Source organism: Piliocolobus tephrosceles, chromosome 10, assembly GCF_002776525.5.
Source record: "Piliocolobus tephrosceles isolate RC106 chromosome 10, ASM277652v3, whole genome shotgun sequence".
In the NCBI taxonomy this organism is placed as follows: Eukaryota; Metazoa; Chordata; class Mammalia; order Primates; family Cercopithecidae; genus Piliocolobus; species Piliocolobus tephrosceles.
The window spans coordinates 52972573-52983284 of NC_045443.1; the positions used below are offsets into that span (position 1 = coordinate 52972573).

Genomic DNA, 10712 nt, shown 5'->3' on the forward strand with positions numbered 1-10712 from the left:
GGATCACGAGGTCAGGAGATCGAGACCATCCTGGCTAACACGGTGAAACCCCGTCTCTACTAAAAATACAAAAAATTAGCCGGGCATGGTTGCGTGCGCCTGTAGTACCAGTTACTCAGGAGGCTGAGGCAGGAGAATGGCGTGAACCCGGGAGGCGGAGCTTGCAGTGAGCCGAGATCCGCCACCGCACTCCAGCCTGGGTGACAGAGCGAGACTCCGTCCCCCCCAAAAAAAAAAAAAAAAAAAAAATTCTGAAAACAATCTACAAGTCCAATAACAGAAGAAAGGTAAGATAAGGTGCATGCCCAAACTATAAAACACTCTGCCAGTATTTTAAAAGATGTTTACAGAGCTTTTAATAGCAAGGAAAAACATTTACCTCATAAGGCTAAATGAAAAGGCAAGATATAAAAATGTATATACCATCTGATTCTGTTATGTTTAAAACAGTTTAGAAAGATATATGCCAAATATAACAGCAGACTCTGGGTTGATGAATTAATATTGAACAAAAATTACATAACTAAATTTATACTTAAGGAGCAGTAATCTGGTAGCAGTGTATCAGAAAAAATGAAACAAGAGAGAGACTGGAAATAGGATGACCTGTTTAGGAGGTCACAGTAATATTTGCAGGACAACAGAAACTAGAATTTTAGCAGGCACTTAGAATGGCCCAAGTACACTATGCCTGGTACTTGGCCATATATAGTAATTTCTTCTAACCCATACAATAACCCTTACATAATAGTAACAATTACAGAACAATGTGTTGGACACTTTTTATGTGCCAAACATGCAAATTATTTTATTTAAATTTTAATACTTATAATAATCCTGTGTTGAAGGAGTTATTCCAATTTCAATGATGAGAAAACTAAGACTTAAATTCCCAGGGTTATATAGCTAACAATTACTGAAGATGGGATAAGGGTAACAGCAGTAGGAATAAAAGAATGATATTTTGATAAATGATATACGTGAGGAAGGCAAGAGAGAAGTAAAAGATAATAAAAATAATCATAAAAAATAAAACTCCCATAAATTAAAAAAAAAAAAAACTCCCATACAAATAAAAACACCCAGCGATCAGATCTTAGTTTCTAACATTATTCTTCAGTAAAAAGAACAAGGGCTTCTTAGAGAAATGGCAGACCACAGGACTGGAGCAGAGAACAAAATCATAACCTGCAATGATGGCGAATGTCAAAGGGAGATGGGCCAAGTAAAAAACTAAAAAGGGTTCCCAATGTTCAAAACTGGAACATTTGAGCAATAAAGCAAATAAAACAGTACTGGATTATAACCTACCATATAAAATAAACATCTATAAGTCCATATTGATATACATAAATTAATAAACAAACAAGGGGAAAGAAAAAAATCTGGGCAGAAGAATGCCAAATAATGTGTTTTTTTTAGTTTTTTTGAGATAGGGTCTCACTCTCACCAAGGCTGGAGTACAGTGGCACAAGCATGGCTCAATGCAGCCTCAACCTCCCTGGCTCAAACAAGCTTCCCCCCTCAGGCTCCCTGAGCAGCTGGGACCACAGCTGTGTGCCATCTTACTCAGCTCATTTTTTTTTTTTTTAATCTTTTTGTAGATACGAGGTCTTGCTATGTTTCCTAGGATGGCCTCAAGCGATCCTCCAGCCTCAGCCTCCCAAAGTGCTGGGATTATAGGCATATGCCACCATGCCCAGCCCTTAATCTCTTTTTTTAAGGAGGCACAACTCTCTACTCCTCATGCATGGGCTAGGAATAGTGACTTCCCTACAGTATGGAAAGGAAGGGGGTAAAGTGTAACTTTACAGTGACGCCTTACAAACAGTATCTCTGCCAGATGATCATGGTCAATACTAACAGGCTGGGCATAGTGGCTCATGCCTAGTTATCCCAGAATTTTGGTAGGCCAAAGGGGGACAATACCTTGAGCTCAGGAGTTCAACACCAGCCCAGGCAACATAGTGAGACCCCATCTTTACCAAAAAAAAAAAAAAAAAAATTAGCCAGGCATGATGGCACACGCCTGTGATCCTAGATACTCAGGAAGCTGAGGTGGGAGAATCGATTGAGCCTGGGAGGTCAAGGTGTCACCATGACCTCCATGACGGTGTCACCGCATTCCACTCTGGGCAACAGAGGGAAGACTCTGTCTCAAAAAAACAAAAAAATTAACAGTAAAAAATCACTGTGATTCTATGTACCCTGATATGATGTGATGAAAATGTCACTTTAGGCCGGGCGAGGTGGCTCAAGCCTGTAATCCCAGCACTTTGGGAGGCCGAGACAGGCGGATCACGAGGTCAGGAGATCAAGACCATCCTGGCTAACACGGTAAAACCCCGTCTCTACTAAAAATACAAAAAACTAGCCGGGCGAGGTGGCAGGCGCCTGTAGTCCCAGCTACTTGGGAGGCTGAGGCCGGAGAATGGCGTGAACCCGGGAGGCGGAGCTTGCAGTGAGCTGAGATCCGGCCACTGCACCCTAGCCTGGGCGACAGAGCAAGACTTCGTCTCAAAAAAAAAAAAAAAAAAAAAACTCAAGGTCATCGAAAACAAGGAAAGCCTGAGAAAATGTCACAGCCAAGAGGAGCTTGGACTCTGACAGAGACATGAGAACTAAATATTATGTATTAACCTGGATAAGATCCTGGAACAACAACAAAAAAATCAGGTAAAAAGTCCAGGCACGGTGGCTCACACCTGTAATCCCAGCACTTTGGGAGGCTGAGGTGGGCAGATTACCTGAGGTCGGGAGTTCGAGACCAGCCTGACCAACATGGAGAAACCCCGTCTCTACTAAAAATACAAAATTAGCTGGGCAGGGTGGCGCACGCCTGTAATCCCAGCTACCTGGAAGGCTAAGGCAGGAGAATCACTTGAACTCGGGAGGTGGAGGTTACGGTGAGCCAAGATCTCGCCATTTCACTCCAGCCTAGGCAACAAGAGCAAAGCTCTGTCTCAAAAAAATAATAAATAAATAAATAAATAATAAATTAAGTAAAAACTAAGGAAATCAGCCAGGTGTGGTGGTTCACACCTGTAATCCCAGCACTTTAGGAGGCCAGGCGTGAGGATCACTTGAGCCCAGGAATTTGAGATCAGACTGGGCAACAGAGCAAGACTGCATCTCTACAAAAAATACAAAAATGAGTCAGGAGTGGTGGTGTGTACCTGTAGTCCCAGCTACTCAGTAGGTTGAGGTGGGAGGATCACTTGAGCCCAGAAGTTAAGACTACAGTAAATGGTGACTGCACCAGTGCACCCCAGCCTGGGTGACAAAGCAGACCCTGTCTGAAAAAAACTAATGAAATGATGTATGGATTCTAGTTAATAATAATATATCAATATTGCTTCATTAATTAAAAGCAAAGTACCATATTAATGTAAGATGACAGCAATAGGGGAAACCGAGTGTAGGGTATATGGGAAATCTCTGTAGCATCTTCTCAATTTTTCTATAAATCTAAGTGTTCTAAAAAATCAAGTATAGTTAGAATATTAAAAAAAGAAACAGTCGGGCGCAGTGGCTCACACCTGTAATCCCAGCACTTTGGGAGGCCGAGGCAGGTGGATCACGAGGTCAGGAGTTCAAGACCAGCCTGACCAACATGATGAAACTCCATCTCTACTAAAAATACAAAAATTAGTCAGGCGTGGTGATGCGCACCTGTAATCCCAGCTACTCAGGAGGCTGAGGCAGAAGAATCGCTTGAACCACGGAGGCAGAGGTTGCAGTGAGCCGAGATCACGCTACTGGGAGACAGAGTGAGACTCCGTCTCAAAAAAAAAAAAAAAGAAACAACACAAAAGTTTATCTTGGGTTGGCTAGAACAATGGTGCCTTTAACAGAAATAGTGATGGAAAAACTGATACTGTGATACTGGTTTTGGTCAAGTTGGATTTGAGGTATGACAGTACATCCAAGAGTGAAGATATTTACCAAACAATTAGAAAAAGGGATAGGCAACTCGAGAGAGGGTAGTGCTAGAAATAATGTCTGCAAAGAGCGAAGAAACAAATAGGCAGCAAGGAAACAGAAATATCGGAGTAAATTTCTTCACATTCAAGAAATCTGGGGAGAGGTAAAGGCTCTTTACACCCGTAATCCCAACATTTTGGCAGACTGAGGTGGGAAGATCACTTGAGGCCAGGAGTTTAAAACCAGCCTGGGCAACATAGCAAGTCTGCGTCCCTACATTTTAAAAAAAGAAAGAAAGAAACAAAATCTTGCTATGAAGAAAAAGGAAACAAAAATGATAGGCATTGATTTTTCAGTAAAATAAAAATGAAGTCATCTGCCAAAAGGAGAATTAAAAGGGATGGTCACACAGAGCTGGAAAAGTTTGGGAAAAACAGCTATAGAAGAACATAAAAAATAAATTTAAATTTTTATTTATTTATTTATTTTTGAGACAGAGTCTCGCTCTATTGCCCAGAGTGGAGTGCAGTGGCGCGATCTCAGTTCACTGCAACCTCCGCCTCCTGGGTTCAAGCGATTCTCCTGTCTCAACCTCCCGAGTAACTAAGATGACAGGCCCACACCACCACACCACAACACCCAGCTAATTTTAGTAGTTATAGTAGAGATGGGGTTTCACCATACTGGTCAGGCCGGTTTTGAACTCCTGACCTCAGTTGATCCACCCACCTCAGCCTCCCAAAGTGCTGTGATTATAGGCGTGAGCCACCGTGCCTAGCAAAAAATTGTTTTAAAAAGAAAAGAATGATTAGAAGCCATGATCTTGGCAGAAGTTAATATTAAGTTATATTGAATCTGATAGCTTCTGTACTTTTTCTCTAGCAACATGCTGTGGCCTAGAAGAAGCCAAGAAAACATCTCTAATCATAGCCATCATTAGAGATAACAGAAGTGCCTGCTTAGTATAGAAAATCAAAATGAATAAAGAAAGCAAGAGGATATTATCAAAGTGGCTGGTCACAGAGGTCTAGCTGGGCAGCACCAAAGGCCACAAGGTACTGACAAATTCAATGAAATGGAAAGGTCAAGAACCAGAGAACCTGAGGACACAAAGCTGATCCTGAGGGTTTAAGATAGTGAAATAGGTGACTGATAAGGAGGCTAAAGTGATGGGGAGCACCTGAAGAAAAAGCGGTGTCCTAGATGAGATCCAGGTTGTACTGATTCTGATGTGCAACCGGTTTGAAAATACAAAGCAAAGTCGACCGTCTCATGCTGAGGAACTCTGAGATCAGAGTATTCCAATGGTGCTGGAGACACTGAAAATGACAGCAAGAAAAAGAGGAGAGAAAAAAATATGATGCAATAGGTCTGGGTCCTTGTGGGCAGTAAATGATGACACTAAAGTTGAAACTGCTATAATTGCATGGCAATACCTTCCATGAGGATTAGAGTGACAGTGGTAGATCAATGATCTGGACATAGTAAAGGAAAATAAAAAAGCAGTTTATTCCTTCTTCTCTTCCGCATAGTCACTAAAAACAGAAAACAGCTTTTAGTGGCAAGGTAGGGTGAGATGTGATACCTGGATTTTCACGGAGTCAGAGTAAAGAAAATGATTAAGAGTAAAGAGAAATATACTGGATAAGTAGTATTTTCAAAGCACACATTAAAAATTGGTAATTCATGAAGGAGCTACTCGGTAGAGAACAGAAGGAAAGAGGTAGTACCACTTTTAAATTGTGAGGTTGGGAAGAAGTAGCAGCAACCTGGATTGTCATCAGGTACCATAAGACAGGTGGAAGAGGTGTAAGGAACATGGAAAGCAGCAGAGCAAGAAGCAAAATGGCACATTTTAAAACAGACCGTGTGTACCAAGGCACAGGCACAGTGTTACTTCTACAGACTACACATATGAGGGCTACAAAAACAGAAACACTTTGCACTTGCACAGCATTTTGTAAATTGCTTTCACATATATTATCTTATTTGATCATCATTGAGTAGCTATTACTACTACGCATATTTTTCTAAAGATGAGGCCATTAGGAAGGGACAAAACCATGATAAAAGCTGTGATTCTCCGTTTCCAACACATACACCTCACATACACAGCAGACACTTCAGCATCTCGACCAGCCAGGCTGGAAATTCTTCTCTAGTCAGAAGGAATAGTGGGTTTTATTCACTTGTCAAAGGGCTTCGGAGAAAAGCCACTAGACACTTTCCTGTTTGCCTTTTCCCACCTTAGACCCCTCAATTTCTATCACCATCACGGGAGAAGATAGCGAAGGGTGGCTCCATCAGGGAGAAAACTCAAGCTGAAAGTTATATTAGGGTCCTCTTCCCTTCACACCTCTAAACCTCAGTGACCCAACAAATGAAGATAAGGGAGAGGAAAAAGTACTATGTAGAAACTAGAAGGTCTTCAGCAAATACCGCTTCGAGAAAAATAATGAAAACGGGACTGAGGTAGGGCAGAAAGCAAGTATAGCTGAGATGGGGGAGGGGAAAAGTAGGAGGGCAGGAATTGGAGGGAACTGAGAGTGTAGGAGTCCCCAACGCTGAAGAATCTATAAGAGACATGAGTGCTCCAACTGCTGGAGAAAAGCTAAGGGCCCGTGAGGGTCCTGAAGCAGAGACTAGCACTGAAGGACCCCAGGGTTTGGGTGACCGGAAGCAGAGACCCCCAAACACGAGACCAGAAGGGGGCGCAGGAGACACCCCGCAGGAGAGAATGAATGGGGAAGGCGGTCCGGGGGGCGGGGCAAAGGAGGGGCCCCGGGATGGGCGGGGCACAGACCCCTTTCCAAGTCCGAACCCCTGCCCCGAGAGCCCGGGGAGAAGCGGCTCCGCGCCTCCCGCACTCACCGCCGGTCTCGTCAGTAACATAGGGAGTCGCCATCTTGAAAACGCAAACCACTTCCGGCGTGAGCGGGCTGGGGTCCCGCCCCCCTCCCCACCGGAAGTGGAGTCCCGATCGTAGCAAGCCACCATCTTAGTCTTAAAGGGAGAGTGCACCATTTCATGGGCGGAGGTGGAGGAGGAGGAGGAGGAGGAAGAGGGGAGAAGCTGAAATAGTTAATAAAATAAAGCCGTGGGCTCTTTTACTGCCACCGATACCATTATTGAGCGCTTGCTGCCTGTAAAACAGTCCTCGGGGAGCCAAGAGAAGTTCCGAGGCACAGTCCCTCTCATCCCAGGAACTCCCCGTTTGTCCAGGACCTGCGAGGGAAAAGGGCGCAAGGCCCACCTGCACCCAAAAAGGGGGCCTTATAAATGAAGAAAAGAAGACTATCCAGGTTTTGGCCTGCACCCAGACCTGAGAGCGGCTTGGTGACGTGGAGCAGACAAACTCCAGGAACGCACTGGGGTGCACAAGTGTTTCTGGGGACGGTTGTAAGACCCCATGTAACCCTCTCTAAGAAGGTGGGGAGGTCGAATTCGCGTGCCGATTGCTGTCGGCCGCCCCAGTCAACCTCCAGAGACCCGCGGGAGGGGCGTGCAAGGCGGAGAGCGCCACTGGTCGGTCACCTGTCTCCGTAGCCGCAGGGTTGCCGGCAGCTTCCATGGCCGAAGAGGCAGCTGGCCAGGTTGGGCGGGCGGCCCTGGCCTGGCTCTGCCCCGCTGGGCGGCGCCGGAGATTCGGCGGCGAAGTGATGAGGTCCCTACTTGCTTCTCGCCCAGACCTCCTAACCCTGAGTGCCTCCTTGGGTTGGGCCCTAGGGTCAGAGGGCAGGGTAAAGGCTTCTGGGCGGACCTACTTAGTATTCTAATTAAACTCGTCCAACCGCTGAGGATCTAAAGCGGGGCAGCTCGCCAATAATCCGGTCCCGTAGGGTCACTCCATTTGTAGTCCTCTCCTGTCCCGTACCTCCCTATTCTTCAGATGAACCCAAAAGCTCTTCCCTCCGCTGCCCATTTCAGCAACTGTTGTTCCTTCAGGGCTAAGTTCTGTTAAACTTGTTTCCCTTACAGCCTGGGAGGGGCCCGGCTGCAGGTTCTTCTCCTCAGGTGTCAACTCTGCCCTGCTCCACCCTCATATAGCTTTTTCCTTATCAATCCTTTTACCTTCCTCCATATGTCCCCACTTTGGCTTAGTTTAATGTCCAGCAGTACCCCTGGAACCAGGAAGGAGGGAGGAGGTAAATATTGGTGATTACCTCTTACACTAGGCAGCATGTCCCATTTAAAAAACAAAACTAAAGCCGGGCGCAGTGGCTCAGGCCTGTAATCCCAGCACTTTGGGAGGCCAAGGCGGGTGGATCAGGAGGTCAGGAGTTCAAGACCAACCTGGCCAAGATGGTGAAACCCCGTCTCTACTAAAAATACAAAAAAATTAGCCGGGCATGGTGGCGGGCGCCTGTAATCTCAGTTACTCGGGAGGCTGAGGCAGAGAATTTCTTGAACCCAGGAGGCGGAGGTTGCAGTGAGCCGAGATCCTGCCACTGCACTCCAGCCTGGACGACAGAGTGAGACTCCGTCCAGGACCTTTATAACACAAATTAGGCCTCAGAAGTTTTCTGGGGGCCGCAGCTTGCCTTCCTTCCCGTCCTCCATCTCCTTGACTTCCACTAGAGGCCAATTCAGAATATCTGGGGGTGGGGAGCGAAGGCTCATTTAAAAAGTATTTCCAGGCGGGGCGCGGTGGCTCATGCCTGTAATCCCAGCACTTTGGGAGGCCGAGGTGGGTGGATCACTGGAGGTCAGGAGTTCGAGACCAGCCATGGCCAACATGATGAAACCCTGTCTCTACTAAAAATACAAAAATTAGCTGGGTGTGGTGGTGCGTGCCTGTAATCCCAGGCACGCACCACCGGGAGGACCCCAGGGTCCTACTCGGGAGGCTGAGGCAGGAGAATCACTTGAACCCGGGAGGCGGAGGTTGCAGTGAGCCAAGATCATGCCACTGAACTCCAGCCTGTCTGATAGAGCAAGACTCAGTCTCAAAATAAATAAAAAGTATTTGCATACAATACACAGTTATTGCAAGTGTTCTTAAACTGTGATCTTAAACCTTTGCTCTCCTTTCACCAATTGTGCTTCAGACCCTGCAGGGTCTAACATCTTGTCCTTAACCTTGTTACGATTAGACGTTAGAGTGTGGGAAGAAGCTTCTACAAACTAATGGATACGTTGGTCTTGACTGAACTACCTTAGGAGTGGTCTCTGCAGCTTCCAGAGGCTGCTCAATAAACCTTTCTGTAGGAGGGAAACCTAAAGTGGCCCCTGTTCACTACCAACCCTAGGCCCCCTTCCCACCCCCAGACATCCTGCCTCAGCACTGGGGTTGACAGGAAGTGAAACTCAATTGTCTGCTTAGTAGACCTGCCTGGGACCCAACCCTGGGCCCCGGATGTGGACCCCCACCCTGAGGAGGAACGGGGCAAAAAAGGCCGGGGAGAACAGGCTGTTGTTTTTTCCTTTCCCTTTGTTCATTGCGGTTTCTTTCTTTCTGATTTTTATGATGTGGTTGATTAAAGAAATGAGCACCTGGAACCGTAGGCATTAAACGCCTCCTTCTTAGATGTTTCTTGGCTTTTCTTCCCCCACCCACACCCCCCAGTAACTGACTTGGGGTATGATGGAGCACAGATCCTAAAGAAGACACAAAGAAGTCTAGAGTAAGACTGATTCAACCTTATTCCTTATTCGAGAGAGATAACATTACACCTCACTTTGAAGTACAAAAAACTATCTTAAGAGGAATGTCTTCACCTTTATTTAGGGACATATCTAAAGACGATAGAGTGAGAAACACAGGTAATACATAGGGTGGCATTACTTTAAGCATTCTTTGCAAGGCAAGCTGAGTGCCTTAGAGATTAATATCGTTCCAAGATTTCTAAATGAAAGATCCAGGGACAGAAAACTGATAGGCAGAGGTGTTAGGGGACCTATTCTTATATTGTATGTTTGTTTAAAGTAGCTCAGACCAGAGAGGCTTTACACACATTGCACAACTCATTGGTATAGTCCCTAAACTGGACTATGTTTTTGCTTGTATTGCAGAATAAGTACAGGACTTGGTGTATAAAAGGCCTTCAGACGAGTTTGTTTACTATGACTAAGGAGGTCATAGAGGAAGGAGATGAAGCTTTGCTAACAGTGAAGAGAATACTGTAAAGACAAAGGATGGGGAGTGTCAAGGGCCTTGTCTTGTTTTTTTTTGTTTGTTTGTTTGTTTTGTTTTTTTGAGACAGAGTTTCGCTGGTGTTGCCCAGACTAGAGTGCAGTGGCATGATCTCAGCTCACTGCAACCTCCACCTCCCGGGTTGAAGTGATTCTCCTGCTTCAGTCTCCCAAGTAGCTGGGACTACAGGCACGTGCCACCACGCTCAGCTAATTTTTTGTATTTTTAGCAGAGACAGGTTTTCACCATGTTAGCCAAGATTGTCTCGATCTCCTGACCTCATGATCCGCCTGCCTCAGCCTCCCAAAGTGCTGGGATTACAGGTGTGAGCCACCGCGCCCGGCCTTTGGCCCTTGTCTTTTTATGATTGGGGGTGAGAGGGTGAGATCCGGAGGGGCACAGGAGCAAGAGACCCTCTTCAACCTATGCCCGAAATCTCCAGTTTAGATACAACAACAATACTCCCAAACCCTATTACTCAGCAGCTATATTTCTGGCAAATGTGGAGGAGTCTGTTCCAACAAGCCTGTCTTGAAATAATCAAGAACTGCTTAGATACCCCTGTTCCCACTAGAGGGCCTCATGTATTAATTCCCTTTCCTATCTAACTTCCACAAAAAAATATGTATATATTAGGTGTGTGTATGTATGCATC

At 45.6% G+C, this 10712-nt stretch overlaps 1 protein-coding gene across 2 annotated transcripts in view; it reads right to left on the reverse strand.

The window, feature by feature from the left end:
• The window catches only part of PYM1 (PYM homolog 1, exon junction complex associated factor), a 26762-nt gene extending 19093 nt beyond the window's left edge, over positions 1–7669 (reverse strand). Inside the window, exon 1 of one of the 2 annotated variants that reach the window (XM_023210840.2) lies at positions 7459–7669. In XM_023210840.2, coding sequence (XP_023066608.1) covers positions 7459–7495 — 37 coding nt within the window. In that variant the 5' untranslated portion in view covers positions 7496–7669. Of the gene's footprint in view, positions 1–6795; positions 6919–7458 lie in introns of those variants that run through there. The other variant, XM_023210841.3, reaches the window with a different exon arrangement.
• Between the last annotated feature and the right edge of the window lie 3043 nt (positions 7670–10712).